The sequence below is a fragment of the Cygnus olor genome, chromosome 9, assembly GCF_009769625.2.
Source record: "Cygnus olor isolate bCygOlo1 chromosome 9, bCygOlo1.pri.v2, whole genome shotgun sequence".
Taxonomy (NCBI): Eukaryota; Metazoa; Chordata; class Aves; order Anseriformes; family Anatidae; genus Cygnus; species Cygnus olor.
This window is the reverse complement of record NC_049177.1, coordinates 22645566-22660224: the sequence shown is the minus strand read 5'-3', so window position 1 is coordinate 22660224 and position 14659 is coordinate 22645566. Positions and strand designations below refer to the sequence as shown.

Below are 14659 nucleotides of genomic sequence, written 5' to 3'. Positions count from 1 at the left end.
GTTTCATTTGGGATCTTTCCTAGATGGTTGCGTTATGAGTGGAGTATTACATTGGTCTTGTCAAAAAAGTCCAGAAGTAGAGCTTGTCAAAATCAGGTCTTGAATTTAAGACCCAGTTTCCCATCCCAGGTCAGGCACTGATCCTTGTTCCATAGCAAAATGAGTCCTAAGAGGAGGCTCCAGCTGCTTGCTTCTCAGGATCCAAGGTGAAGCAGCTTGGCACTTATACAGACCTTTCTGTTTGTCTTACTCTGTTCATGTGAGAAATCCATCCATATCACTTCCGAATGCTGGAAAATGCCCAAAATCTTAAAACATACTGCATCAAGACCAACATGTGTGGGAGTGGTCTCATTCAGTGGTGTACAGGACTGACAGCCCTCCCTGAAGAATGAATAGAATATCTAGTAAAAATCTATCCCTGATTAAGCTGTTTCTGTGGGACTTGACAGGTAGACCCTTTTGGACTGTTGAAAGCAGATCGATGTAGTATTTGTCTCCAGCTTTGGAAGCTTTCCCCACTCTGGTTTTGACTTTCTCAGCAGGGCTGCTTGCAGACACCCCCCCCATTCTGAACCTTTGGGATCCCCCACTTCTGTACTAGTACATCAGCTCTTCTACTTGGGACTTTTTTGTATTTTTTCTTATTTATAGTTTATTCCTTATGGGACATATTGGAGCTGTCACAGAAAAACGCTCTGCCAAAGAACTTGAATGTTTTCCTCCTAGACAGGAAAAACAAATATAGAGGTTGTATATAGGTCCTTAAAATTGCAGGCCTTGTAGCAGTAGTTCCTTGGAAAAAAAAAAAGACCACCCTAATTGTCTAGACTTGGATTTAGATGTTTGCTTTAGGCTATTCAAATTTAAGTATTTTGGACATAGCTTCTCAGCATCTTCTGCTATTTTTTAATTGGAGCTGAGGGATTATGCCTGAGGAAGCTCAATTAAGACAACTCTGGCTCGCATAATTGCCTCAGCAGGTTAGTGAGTCAGTGCCAAGCTGCATGAAAGTTTAAAAACATTTGGGATTTAATGGTAGAAATTGTCAATATGAAAGTTTTCAGTATGTTTTCTTTTCAGGTTTCCTAGAAGCTGCTGATATTATGGGGCCTTAAAACCAAGTCCTGAGGGGCTTGCCTAGCGGCGGGTTGGAGAGCAAGATTCCAGTATGGCCCAAACGTTTCCTAGTTTTAGCTCCTGTATGCTAGTGGTTTAAATACCACAGTATTTGATATATTGTTATTGTGCTGCTTTCTAATGAAATTGACCTCCAGGTTTCCTGTTCCAGAAGGCAGCGATTCCATAATTGACAGATGGTGATAAAATCCCATAACTTTATTACTAATGTCTGTGCAGATTAAAATATGAATGTAATTGCACATCTCTGAAACAAACGGAATCAAACGAGCTTAATGATTCTACATCTGTCTGTAGAATCTCCATTTGACAAGGTCATATGCTCACATGAGCTAAGGACAAATGTTTTTTTGAGGTAAACATGTTTTGCGAGACAGGAATATAAAAATGTGTGCCCTGATATGAGGTTGACTTGCTAGCTAAAGGTAATCCCTGTCATAGCAAGTACTTTGTAAATATCATGTACTGCTTGCACTGTACATGATAGCTGTATCGTAATGTCTTATGGATACCTAGTTATTCCCTGTTTCCTTGGGTATATCGTCCTGTCTGGCTCTAAGCAATAACAACTCATGAATTTCATGTCTCGTGTTCTGAAAATCAATACTATTTTTCCTCTGGTCTTCAAGAAGGCTCCCTCTCAGTTCCATGTACAAGTATGCCCAAGTGGATTGTGTACACAGATTGTAAAGCAGTTGGTAGGATGTAGACTTTGTATTTAGATGCTTGATTACAGTGACATGCCCAACCTCCCGAGTGTCTCTGTGCTGCTGTGTGCCTCCTGCTTATCCTTAGGGTAGCTGCGGCAGCCAGTGCATGGCCCTCCCAAATGTGAGCAGCTCTGGGCGTCTCCTCTGGTCCACTGGTGTCCTCTGGTCTCTTTGGAGGGAGAGTTGTGGCGAGTTCTTAAATGATAATTGTAGTTACGCAGCCCTCTCTCCATGGTACTGTTTGTTATGATTGCTAACAAGAGATCAGCAGGAATAAAGAAGGTTTCTCTGATTGTCCTGTTCACTAACTGGCAAGGCAATAGGCTGAATTTCACTCAACATGTCTCCTTCCATAACTTGTCACAGCCATAATACAGTTCTGTTGGCCTTGGGGGGCAGAAGGCGGCACCAAGCTCCAACCTGGATGCAACTCTGGTGTTTTCTGTCCTCCAACCAGCAGGGCTTGCTCCCTAAGTAAATGCATCCTTGCTTTACAAAACCGTTCTGCCAGACTTGTCTGTTCCTACAGATGCCCTTCTTTACAGGAAAGAATGCAGCCAGTCCTGTCACCATACTTGCTTTTCTTTTACACACTGCTCAGAAGGAATCAGCAGTTTTTCCCATTTCTGCTTCCCACACTTTTGGTGTTTAGCTTACATGTAGCCAAGAGTAATCTTTAAGGCAACTAATCTTAGTTTAGTCTGTGCTGAGGAACTAAGGCAATATATCACAGTTCTATTTTGTAAAGTCTCTAGGCTTCTAAAGCTGTAAAGGAGTTTCTTTATAAAACCCACAGTCTGAAGGTGTAAAAGACAAGCAAATGATAACCTTCTTTTTTTTCCAACCTGTCTGGCATGCACAAGGTACTAGAATTCGACCCTTAATTGAATTTTTGGCACCTTCCTACTGTGAGTTCAATTCTTCTCGCTGTCTCAAAATTCACGGTGCTTCATTTCTGTGAACTCAGTCTGAGTTTGTCAGTATGATGTCTCAAAATATCCTGGCTTACAGAGGATGCTTGCCCCTTTTGCATTTTTCTGAAAGCATATGTAATGATCTGAATAGTTCACAGCTTGTGGGTGTGAGGGGGCGATGTTGTTCTACTTCCTCTTAGTCATTCCAGCCTTATGCTTGGAGGAAGGCAAGAGCTATAGTTAATCAGCCCTGTATTCTAGCGTATGCATGTTTTTCTTCAAATGTTATAAAATTGGTTTCCCTTCTGCCCATGTACAGGAGTACATCTGTGCTGGCTAAAGGACAAAGAACAGAAGCGCTGCCCTTCCACTGAGCTGGCTGTGATCTGTTGTGGGAATGTGGCAAACTGAATTCCAGGAGCGATGAAACCTTTACACAAGCTTTTGGGGAATGAAACTAGCCTTCAATGCAAACAGCTACTCAATGGCATATAGCTGGAAGCTCTTTCTGATTATTTTAGGTAGCGTGAGAGTTAATAAACAAGAAAAATCAGAAAGAGGAGTGTCTTTCATTAAGATGGGTCCGAGGAACTCTTGGACACTGCTCTGTGGAGGGTTTAAAACCTGAAGAAGCCCCTGGGTGAAACAGGCACGTCTCTGTACTCAGAGCAAACACCAGGAGGTACAAGTCATCAAATACCATCTCTACAACTGTGCAATAATGTTTTATATGGAGCTGCAAGCATTTCTCAGATTTTTGAGGCAATACTGCATTGTTTAATGTTTTGTTAGATTTGTTGCTGCCTTTTTACTGAGAACTGTTACAACCAAGAACAAAATAATGTTCTGAAAAACCTCTGTAGGAACAGATGATTTGATACACAATTGTTTCAAGAAGAGGCTACTGTAAGAAGAGTTTGGGCTGGTTCTTTGATCACCTGGCAGTAGGAAAGAGTGGTATTCATGTATCAGTTGATTTAAGTTCTGCTTTATTTTAGCATCTGTCACTGGACCCCAGATGAGAAATTTGCATCTTTTGGTTCTTAATATTTGTGTGCTTAAGGGATGAAAGCAACTTTAACAACTTTAATCATATAGGTAGCTAATAAATGCAAAATGTATGCAGTAACTTTTTAACCAGATGGCTTTGAATTTTTTAAACTGTTCAATATAGACTTCATCTCCTCTTCAGCTGATGCAGTATTTATCTGATTTCATTGTTACGGACAGACTATGACAGACTGCACTGCTGATAAACAGTCTGAAAAGGCTGCCTGAGAAGTCTGATACTCAAGAACTGTTCAACATCCTAGCCATACGTTGCACGATGTTCAGCTTCGTTTCCTTTGTTTAAAGTATGCTTGTGAGCAGGGTACAGGCATTTTTAAAATGCTCTGTAATTCCATACTGCTGTGGGAACAAGAGTGCCCTCCTCTTACTGAAGAAAGATGCTAAGAACATGCTGCATTGTAAGTGCTCGGCTGTTTGTTGGATCAAGACCCGCATAAAGAGGCATGCGAAAGCATAAAGCCAAGTGTAATATAGCCTAAAGTAAGGTGGAAGCAGAGAAGCAGTAACTTATGACTAGAATAATAATTAAGAGAGGTTCCTAGTTGTCAGTAAAACAGTGTACATGTGTACCAGCAGAACAGAGTTGAACTAAAGATTTACCCCAAATGTCTTGGATTAGACTGAGAACAAAACTTACAGATAATCACTTTTGCTTTGACTGGCACAAGGGTGGTTCTACAGCCTTTCCCCACTGACATCTCCCACAGATCTTTAGTTTGCTTTAAAACACCTTCCCTTATTTTGTACTTGAGCACTGAGAAAGCCCTTTGCCTCGCAAATAGCCTGAGAGTGCTGCCACCAAAGGACCTGAGCGTATCCTCTGCCTGTGTCTGCCTGCTGCAGTCATCTAAGCCTGCCTAGCAATAGCATATGTGGCAGGGATCAGTGGTGGAGTGCTGAATAGCTGCCTCTGCAACTGAAAGGCTGGGGAAACCTCCTTTTTTTAAAACTGAAAATTATCTTAGGTCTCTTGTAACCTTGTCAGGTGTCTGAGCTTGGACAGTTCAATGCTATGGCCTTCATATAGGGTGGGAGGGGAACCCATAGCTGTCTGTGTAATTACAACCCCACTGAGCAACACAAGTTTGGTTAAATTAGGATGTGAGATTCCCCAATTTTACAGACCAATTTAAAAGCCACAGTGATGCTCTGTGTTCATCCTCAGCATAAAAGATAAGCTGCCGCCTCACTGTTTTTGGAGCATTTTTGGCACACAAGTTCATGTGCATGTCAGCTGGTAGGGCTTTTAGGATGAGACAAATACCCCCCCCCCCAAAAAAAAAAAAAAAATCAAGTTGTCTACTGTAACAAATCTTAATGTCCTTGTCAGTAACTAATAAATAGATAGTTAAAAACCACTGCTATTAAAGTGTTATTAAAAAACTATTAGGGAAGTTTATTCATACTGTTTTGGACCACAGTTTTTCAAAGTGTTTGAGGTAAATGGTGGTTGTGCCTCAGACTGAAGCCCTTTCCCTTGGGAGGCAGTGAAATGTTAGTTTTGTACGTGTGCTGAAATAAAGTCATCAAGAAATAAGCACAATATGGTGCTGCAGCTGTGGGCCTGTCACTTGTTTGGTGCCATTCTTAAGGAGATTATGAGCCTTTGGTGGAGGTTCTTGATGTCTTGCGAAGAATCAGAAAGATTCATCCGGTAGTCCAGAGATGAAGTGAAGCCAGCACAGGGGCAGGCTCATTAGGAACTGAAAAATGGAGCGTGTTTCATAGAAATATGTACACAGTCATCAGAAGGGAGGCAGGGAGAGGGAGGAACAGGCCTCTGGCTCGTGTCTCGCTGAGATCCTGCCCTTTTCCCCTGCAGCACGTCTGCTGCACTAGTTCATCTGTTTCATTTTCTCACTGAAAAAAAATAAACAAAAGGCTGAGCCATGGCGAGGGACAGGAAGAATCTTAAACAGTGGCTGCATAGGTTGCTGCCAAGGCGCGTACGTGTACCCTGTTGTTTCTTGTATTTTCTCAGCTATAAAATGTGAAGAGTAATGCTTAAATTATGTATCGTTCAGTGTTACGCAAGTTAATTATCTAATGCTACACAGTCCTCTGAAGATGAGATGAGCTATATAAATGTTGTATAAAGCAAGGGTCTCTGTGTGAGGTGCACAGAAACTCTGGTAACTGCGGAGCCGGGAGAGCTGGGAAGCACAAGGCAGAGGCCTTTGGGCTGGCTGCGTGTGGACTTCACTCAGCAGAACAGCAACATTCACCCGAATTTGTCCCATATTTACAGGGTAACATGTAAATGCCTGTTCTGGACCAGAGCTGTCTGCTCCATTGTGGTAGAGATGCCCTAAGTGTCCAAGCTTTGTAACTGAAATGCAGGTGGTGTCGGCTGCTGTGGCTGCCCCGGGCAGCGGTGGGTTCAGTGCCACGGCGGTGGGAAGCTGAAAGGGAAAATGGAAGGCCGGAGATAGATGTGCGGTGCCCCATAAGGTGGAGTTCTGGCGGTGTCACTGGCTGTGTGACGAGCCAAACCGGGCTGGGGTGAGTGCTGTTGTTTCCTGAAGCTTTTTCGGAAGGCCTGGGTGGAGGTAGATCAGTCAAAGGCTTTAGTAGCAACCTTTTCTCCAGCTCACTTTCCTGTTACACACAGTAACTTCAGCTCTCCTCTACAGGTCTCTGAGCAGGGTTTCTCTCTTAGCTAGCTTAACTAGCCAACTCTTCATTATTTACTAACAGGTTTTTTGGCTGCTTGCCATGGGTTTTGCAACCAAGCAGCGTCAGGGTACGCTCCCTTTGTCACCAGTGTCAGCGAGCTCTCCTGCAGTGCCTGAAGCAGTCCTACCAGTTCCAGGCTTAGAGCGGCTTAGATGAATAAGTTGCATCTTACTGGAAGGTCAAATGAAAGAAATGTGTTTGTAAGTCTCCTTGGTGGACAAAGTGCAGAAATATACACCAATGCCAAATCAGGATTGCTTAACAATATCCTGCTTTAAAGGGAAAAGTAGGAAAGGCATTGCTGTGCTTTGATGTCTTTTTCTGTAGAAGTTGCATGAGGCCACATAATGAAATAGGCTATTTGGAGAATAAATGATTGCTTCCATTCAAAGGGTATATCTATCAGTATCTCCTCCAAATAACTGATGTCTACATTTAACTCCATACCTAGATTTTTTCCACGCAGCTTTAAAACTGAAAATACTGTTGTACTTTCTGTTATGTACTGTTATTTATAAGATTAACTTATTTCCTCTATATTTTATCTTGCAGATCTTAACATCTTACAACATGTATTTCCTTGGACTGTTGTCTTTGCTTGTTTTGCAAAGTAAAGCCTTCAAGACAAATTTTCCTGATGAAACTATTGCTGAGCTTTCTGTGAATGTTTACAATCAGCTGCGAGCTGCAAGAGAAGATGAGAATATTCTTTTCTCTCCTCTGAGCATTGCAATAGCCATGGGAATGGTAGAGCTTGGAGCCCATGGAACCACTTTGAAAGAAATTCGTCATTCATTGGGTTTTGACAGCTTAAAAAATGGTAAGACCTTTCAATCATGTTTTACAAGGGGCTTTTTGTCTTAAAGAAACAGATAGCAATGCTTGAAAATGCTTGAACAACCATGAAAATGACCCAATGATGTTCATAGATTCTTAATAAGTAGACTTATTGACATCTTGTTTGGCCTGAGTCTGCTGAGGCATGCTTGAGTGGATTCCAAGTCGAGAGATGCCAATTTACAATCTTGACTTGGGCACCTGAATTTTAGGTGACTGCAGTTAGCTATTATCTTTGTTCCTTTCTGCAAAATAAGGATGCTTTTGCCTCTACAGTTGTGAAAAGACTTTTGGAAGTATCTTTTTTAGGGCTTAAAATGAAACCTGAAAAGGAAGGCAGTTGTTTTAGGCAATATAGTTTAGAAGAAAGTATGAAAATGTTGGTAGTTTGACTGAAGGCATTACGTCTTACTTTGACAAAACTGGCTTGGTTCTTATAGGTAGAACACGTAGATTTTACCATATATTCTAGGTCTTTAATGTTCTGTTTGCACTGCATAATACATCATACAGGCTTGCAGGCTAATTTAGGAAATAGAAGCATTTTGGTTGTTTCAGCATGATACTCCACATGTTCCCCTCAGCCTTGCTGATACACAAGATGCACTTTTTGCAGAGAACAATACTGCCATGCCATCCTGTTTGTAGTATGGGATAAGCAGTCATGCATCTGGATGTAGTGCTGTGAAGTGCAAGCATATTCAATGCAAACCACTCTATTATGACTGCAAATGGAGAAGGTGAGCAAAGGAGGAAAAAATTGTTCTGAAGAAGTGGTTTCTATGAATTTTGATGTTGGAATGACTGGTTTAAAACCTGAATGAAATGTCTCATTCCTCAAACTTGTTGGAATTTTAAGTTCTCTGCAAACGGATATTGGGGAAGGAATTCTGAATACAGTTCAGAAAGGAATTATTTGGCAAATTTTCTTGCACCATACCTCTCTGCAGATTATGTCTTTCTGTGGAAGTTACGGTGAATATTTAGTTCTGCAGTTTCTCTAAATGTTGATTAAACTATTCCCTAGCTGTAACTGAGGGAGTTAAGCAACAGATTTGAGCCAGACCATTCACCATTCTTGCATCAGTGCTATTCAGGGAAAGTACTCCAACAATTTGAGATTGGAACATATAATTGAATTCAAATTTTAAGCTAGAATTTTCAGCTTCAAGTAGGCAACGCAACAGTAAAAGCCTTATGTTTTGAAGCAGACCACGTTTTTGAGTCCTGTTGGCTTTTGGCCACAGGAGCAGTTAAATGGCTTATGTTTTTTTTTAATCCATGTAGTACCCTGGGAAATTCTAAACCTGATCTTTGTTGAAGGAACCTTGTGGGGTCCCTTAGCATCAGAACTTAATTTTCCTTACCAAGCTCCTGAACAGTTTTTAGGAAATAATGAAAATTCTGTTGGCCTTGTGGTGCTAAAGCACAGCAGTATGACTCATAAGAATAATTTTAAGTTACTCCTGGTGTTGAAAGGATTGCTTTTGGTAGCTTTGTCTGTAATGGAGTTCAAATGGATTGTTAATATTGGTAATTATAGGAAGTAGAAAGAATAAGCTCTAAACGTGTTCTGCCTTGCAGATTGTTTTTTCAGATCTGAAGGTGTGTTCAGGTTTCAGTCAATGAGGCTACATGTGCTGATCACTACTGGATTTAGAAACAATTCTTTAAAAAAAGAATCTTTTCATAAAATGACTTTGAATTTCCAGCAGAAAAACATGGAATAACTTTTTCTAAAATCTTCTCACTGAACTTGTTTTTCTTTCCTCAGGTGATGAGTTTACCTTTTTGAAGGACCTTTCAGATATGGCAACTAGTGAAGAAAGTCATTATGTTCTGAATATTGCTAACTCTCTTTATGTGCAGAATGGATTTCACGTCAGTGACAAATTTTTGCAGTTGGTGAAAAAATACTTTAAAGCTGAAGTAGAGAATATAGATTTCAGCCAGAGTGCAGCTGTAGCTACCCACATCAATAAGTGGGTGGAGAATCACACAAATAGTAAGTCCACGTGATTTTTATATACTTCCTGCAGTGAGCATTTGTTGTGTTTCCAGAGTTACACAACATTGTTGAATTGTTACTTTAGTCTTAAACAAAACAGATAAAAGTCAAGATATCTCCTCCCATTAAAAAAAACGTACTAGTATCAGCTCTTTGTGCGTTTATATTTTTCCCTGTGCAGGGATCATCTGTAATATTTACTGAAGGAGAATGTTTTAATGGTAGTCATTTTAATACCGATTTTGGTATTAAGTTATAAAAAGTAGATAGGTGCTATTGCTAAATGCAGAAAACACCTCTACAGAGAGGTTATTGACCTATGCTTTGGATGTGTGGGAGGATCACACATGCTGAGAAACTCATAGGTACAAGGTACAGAGAAATTGAATACTAATGACTGCTAAAGATAATTTTAATAAGCACAAAATCAGACCCTGTAATTTAATCTTTTCCATGTGAGGGAACTAGATAGCATGTTGAAAGGGTATTTTACTGTAAGAATATTGTCATCAGAGTTTTACAACAAAAACATGTAGCAGGGGAAAGGAGTAAGTATAAAATGACTGATGTAAATGTACCTGTTAGATCTGCTTGGTGTGATGGTTGTTCACATGTGGCATTCCAGTGATGTGACACTTTCTGAATGCATGTGCAGCCAAGGTATGGGGGTGAATTTAGTGCCTTCTTCTAGGGATCAAAACATAATCTCTTTGCAGTTCATCTGGGGCCCTCTGAGGGATGGATGATATTTTGAGCAATTCAACAGAAATTCAGTTCTAACATCGGTTGTACCGTTGTGAAACTGAAGGTATTGGAGCCTCCTTTAAGGAACATAACACCATCATATTGTACAAGCATTTAAGAATCCATAATGCTGTATGGAAATTTACAGTACCAAAGTGGGAAAACACCTCGTATAATGCTTCTAGACCATTTTTAAAATGATCTAGTTTTTCCAAGGGAAAATGGAGCCTATTATATTTATAATAAATTCTGCCCTTTATCTTAAGCTGCAGAAATAGAGGGAATATAAGTAATGCAGCAGCTTGCCCAGTGTTTTCAGAGAAGCATGGTGTCTGAGGGAAAAGTAAGACTCTTTTTATAAGAGCACCCAGATCTCATGCTTAATAGCTGCCACATCTGCTGACCAAGCTCATAACCATCATCCTGCAAGGAACTGTCGAGCTAACAAAGGCAGCTATAGGTTTCGCAGCATTAGGTTGCGATAGTAACAGTCCCTCAGCCTAATCTCTGAGCACTACATTTTATTCTTTCCTGTCTGCCAGCTCTGACAGAAGGCTCATTTTCTCATTAGGTAAGGAGTATAAGACAGTCAGGTTTCCAGTTCCAGCATGTTTAGCATGATGGGAGGCTCAGAGCAGAAAACATAAATGAAGGTTTCTCTGGCCTGAAAAATAACATATGTTTGTGTACTAACAAGATGGGGCTGAAAAGCACAAGAGGAAATGATGTACCAAATAAAACAGGAAAAATGTGAAGTATATTCCTTATTTTTTTCTTTTTTCCAGCCATAAAGTATGAAAGTATGGGTCATATCTCATTTTTAATAATGTTCTAGGTAAAATGCAGTATGAACAGTGAACCAAAACAAATACTGCCCTGTGGTATACAAATTTCGCTCCAGTTGATAGGTGTCATATGCTCCAGAAAGCAGAACTAATTTGTTTTAAACCATGGATTAAGAAGTAATAATCAGTCTGAGGAATGTGTTTATTTTAACACCTTACACTGCAATGTCAGTTAAAAATAGGAACAAGCAAGAAAGCCATCTGAAGTAGGCTGTAGTTCTTCAAGAATAGTGATAAACGTGGTTGGTCAGTGCACCAAATTTAACAAACTCAAAATTGTTTTGCTGAAAAGCAAGCTATTTGAGGTGAGTTAAGGCAGGTGAGACTATTCTCATGTAAATTGCTTATTTAGGAGTAGGAGCAAAGCAGCTGCTGTTCTCAGCTGACACACTCCCTTGCACAGAGCAGATGCTGGATGTTTTGTGCTATTCAAGAGCTAGGGTCAGTGGAACAAATGCTGAGAACTTTTTTGTATGATTAGTCCTTACTAATCAGTGGGACGTTACTTGATTAGAAACTGGGCACTTCAGAATTGGCCCGGGTGAAGTTCCAATAGGTATGCTTATGCACTTGAAGCACCCATTTTAAGTGTTTCTTTGGATTGGAACCCAAGTTTGTAGATGAGCAGACCTTAAGAGCATAATGCTGAACTGTATTATAGCACCTGTGTAAATATTTTTGATCCCTTTTCTGCTTGATTTCATTGTGGGGTTATATTTAAGTAGTGATAAAGAAACAGTTGAATAACATGTACCAAATGAAAGATTTATGCACCTACACTGTGATTTTAGGTTTACAAAACACTGACAATTTAATTTGAGATTTAATGGAACATCTGAATTGGAAATTACATGTTAGCAAAGCTCTTTATTTTCTTGCTTTTTTCAAGCTGTCTTAAGTTTTGATTTAATGCTCAGTTTGACATGCAGAGTGACAGTTGTTTTTCTTCTTAGATATGATCAAAGATTTTGTGTCATCAAGAGATTTTGGTGCTCTAACTCATTTGGCTCTCATCAATGCGATCTACTTCAAAGGCAATTGGAAATCACAATTCAGACCTGAAAATACAAGAACTTTTTCTTTTACTAAAGATGATGAAAGCGAAGTGCAGATTCCAATGATGTACCAGCAGGGAGAATTTTACTATGGTGAGTTGGAGATTTAGCAATTTAAATACAATAAGTCTTCCCCTAATAGCTTTGTTGCAGTAATACCTATTTGTATTGTTGATTGTTCATCCACCTAGAATTTTAAATGTGGTGTTTGCCCAGTGAAGGGATGCTTATTTGATGCTTTCATAATGTGTGTGCTTTTGTATTATACTGGATAGCAAGGTATATAATGACATCTTTTATTACTTCTTAGATATGTTTGGTGCCACGTGGGGAATTTCAGAATGTTTATCCATTATCTCTAAACTCTTTACAACTATGGAGCTATTCCTGCTTCTTGCTGAAATATTCTTGTGCTGTGTTAAATACTAAAATGAATAGACTGGACATTAGGAAAAAATTCTTGACTGTGAGGGTGGTCAAACACTGGAACAGGCTTCCTAGAGCAGAGGTTGCTGCCCAAAGCCTGTCAGTGTGTTCATGAGTCATTTGTATAATGTCCTCATTAAAATGCTTTAACTTCGGGTTAGCCCTAAAGTGATGGTCAGGTAGTTAGACTTGAAGATCTTTGTAGGTATCTTTCAGCTAAACTATTCTAAATAAATATAAAGTCTAATAAATATAAAGTTTAAGAATAATGCTTGTTCATTAATGCTCTAACATCCTTAGGTGAAATATGAGTTCTCTGAATAGCAGAGCTAATGATTGTTTTTAGCTTAAGCTTGAGCTCCAGATGGGTTCTACAGTGTCTAGCATGGGCAGTATTTCACTCATTAATAAATTCTCTTCTGAATAAAAAAAAAAACAAAACCACAAACCTCTACCTGTTTCCATGGAACTCTTGGCAGCTTTAACAACTGTTAGAGTTCTCTATTCAAACGATGGAAGAAATAAGTTCAGAGGTATGATTACCTACAAACTGTGATTGCCTAAGCTTACCTTCTTTAAGAAAGCGGAAATCAGGCTCAAATCCTATGATGGAGAAACCATTATAAATTTTATGTAGAATTTGTGGGTCATCTTTAGCTGCAGTACTTGGTAAACATTGCCTAGTATTAACCTTTTATTTTTCCATTATCTCTGGTGAAGACAGAAGGAAATACTACTGATAGCATTTTTTTGTGTATTCTCTTGTAGGAGAGTTCAGTGATGGCTCCAATGAAGCAGGTGGTATCTATCAAGTTCTGGAAATACCATACGAAGGAGATGAAATTAGTATGATGATCGTTCTTTCCAGACAAGAAGTTCCGCTGGTCACACTGGAACCCCTCGTCAAAGCCTCGTTGATTAACGAATGGGCTAACTCAGTGAAAAAGCAAAAAGTGGAAGTATATTTACCAAGGTGAGAATATGCTCCCATGTCAATAAAGGGGAAAGACTGCATTCATTTTGGTTGGAGCAGCAGAGGAGGTAAAACCTGAACATCTTGATCAGGTCTGTAGTTATGTAGCACCCGAATGAAGGTTGCTGTGACAAGAAAGCCTGAGGGCATTCGGGGTAGAGTGGTGGTAGTTTGAGCAACAAGTGAACACTGCATTTGTGTCCCTTCCAGGTGTAAGCTCCTGAAAGGATTACTTCATCAGAAATACATTCGCTCTGAATGATGGCTCCCTTTTTATTGCAGAGCTCATTATGTTAGCCATTCCATTTCGATGGGAGCCATAGAAATATTGCTAGCCTCTATTAACAAAAGCTAAAATGTTTCATTTGGGTACTAAGTAGATTACTGTTTGCTGCTAATTTTAAAAGTTCTACTGGTGCGTCTATGTAGACACAAACGGCTGAATGTTGAGAGGTAATTCCAGTCAGTCTTTTTTTGTCTTTTTTTGTATTTATAAGGGCTGATTTCTTTTTCTTTAGAGCAGTAAAATTTGTTTATTTGTAGACATAAGTTATGTGTTCAGTGGTGTATTTACTCACATATACCACTCAGTTCTCTTTCCTAGAACTGTTTCATCTGCCTCTAATTGTTTTTCCATGCTTACCTTGTACTTGTTTACTACTAACTGTGTAGATGGTTCATAATACTCTTCAAGTGATTCATAATGATTTAATTGAAGTGTTGATATAACAGTGTGGCACAGGCTTGGTGTGGATCACCCCTACATACTCAGCTTTCTGTGGTGCTGTGCAAAACAGTACACGGCAGAAGAAAAATACGGTGAATTCTTTTAATCACTAAAATAGTTACTGTTTTCCTGTGATTTGGAGATTTGGGTTGGTCATATTTGACAAGTAAAGAGCAGGGCAAGAATCCGTGCTTTTTATCAACTTCCTTTCCATAGTAAAAACCATTCTCAAGGAGCTATCTGCAGCTGAGCACCATAAACCAAGGGCAGCTAGGATAAATTAGGTTGAGATGGACTGGTGCTGTTGGCATGCCCTGAATCCAGCTCAAGATAGAATTCTGCTTCCCTTTAAAGCCATTATGCTTAGAGTCACAGTGAGGGAACAGCAGCGTTTTGGGGCTCTGTATCTTTGTCCTGCAGTAAGTGCTCCTTTTTTAGTAATACTTCATTTGAAGAAGGCACAGCAGCAGAGTTGCACCGCAGATTTTGTACAGGCTGAGCCTAATGCACGGTCTTGGCATTTTGTGGTTGTT

General features: G+C 39.8%; 2 protein-coding genes across 2 annotated transcripts in view; one reads left to right on the top strand and one right to left on the bottom strand.

Annotated features, from left to right (window-relative positions):
* Nucleotides 1-7165, bottom strand: part of LOC121074613 — a 23656-nt gene extending 16491 nt beyond the window's left edge. Inside the window, exon 1 of the mRNA XM_040566947.1 lies at nucleotides 7064-7165. Coding sequence (XP_040422881.1) covers nucleotides 7064-7073 — 10 coding nt within the window. The 5' untranslated portion in view covers nucleotides 7074-7165. The remainder of the gene's footprint in view (nucleotides 1-7063) is intronic.
* Nucleotides 7082-14659, top strand: part of LOC121074612 (neuroserpin) — a 20121-nt gene continuing 12543 nt past the window's right edge. The window contains exons 1-4 of the mRNA XM_040566945.1: nucleotides 7082-7331; nucleotides 9123-9353; nucleotides 11899-12093; nucleotides 13195-13399. Of these exons, the coding sequence (XP_040422879.1) occupies nucleotides 7082-7331; nucleotides 9123-9353; nucleotides 11899-12093; nucleotides 13195-13399 (881 nt within the window). The remainder of the gene's footprint in view (nucleotides 7332-9122; nucleotides 9354-11898; nucleotides 12094-13194; nucleotides 13400-14659) is intronic.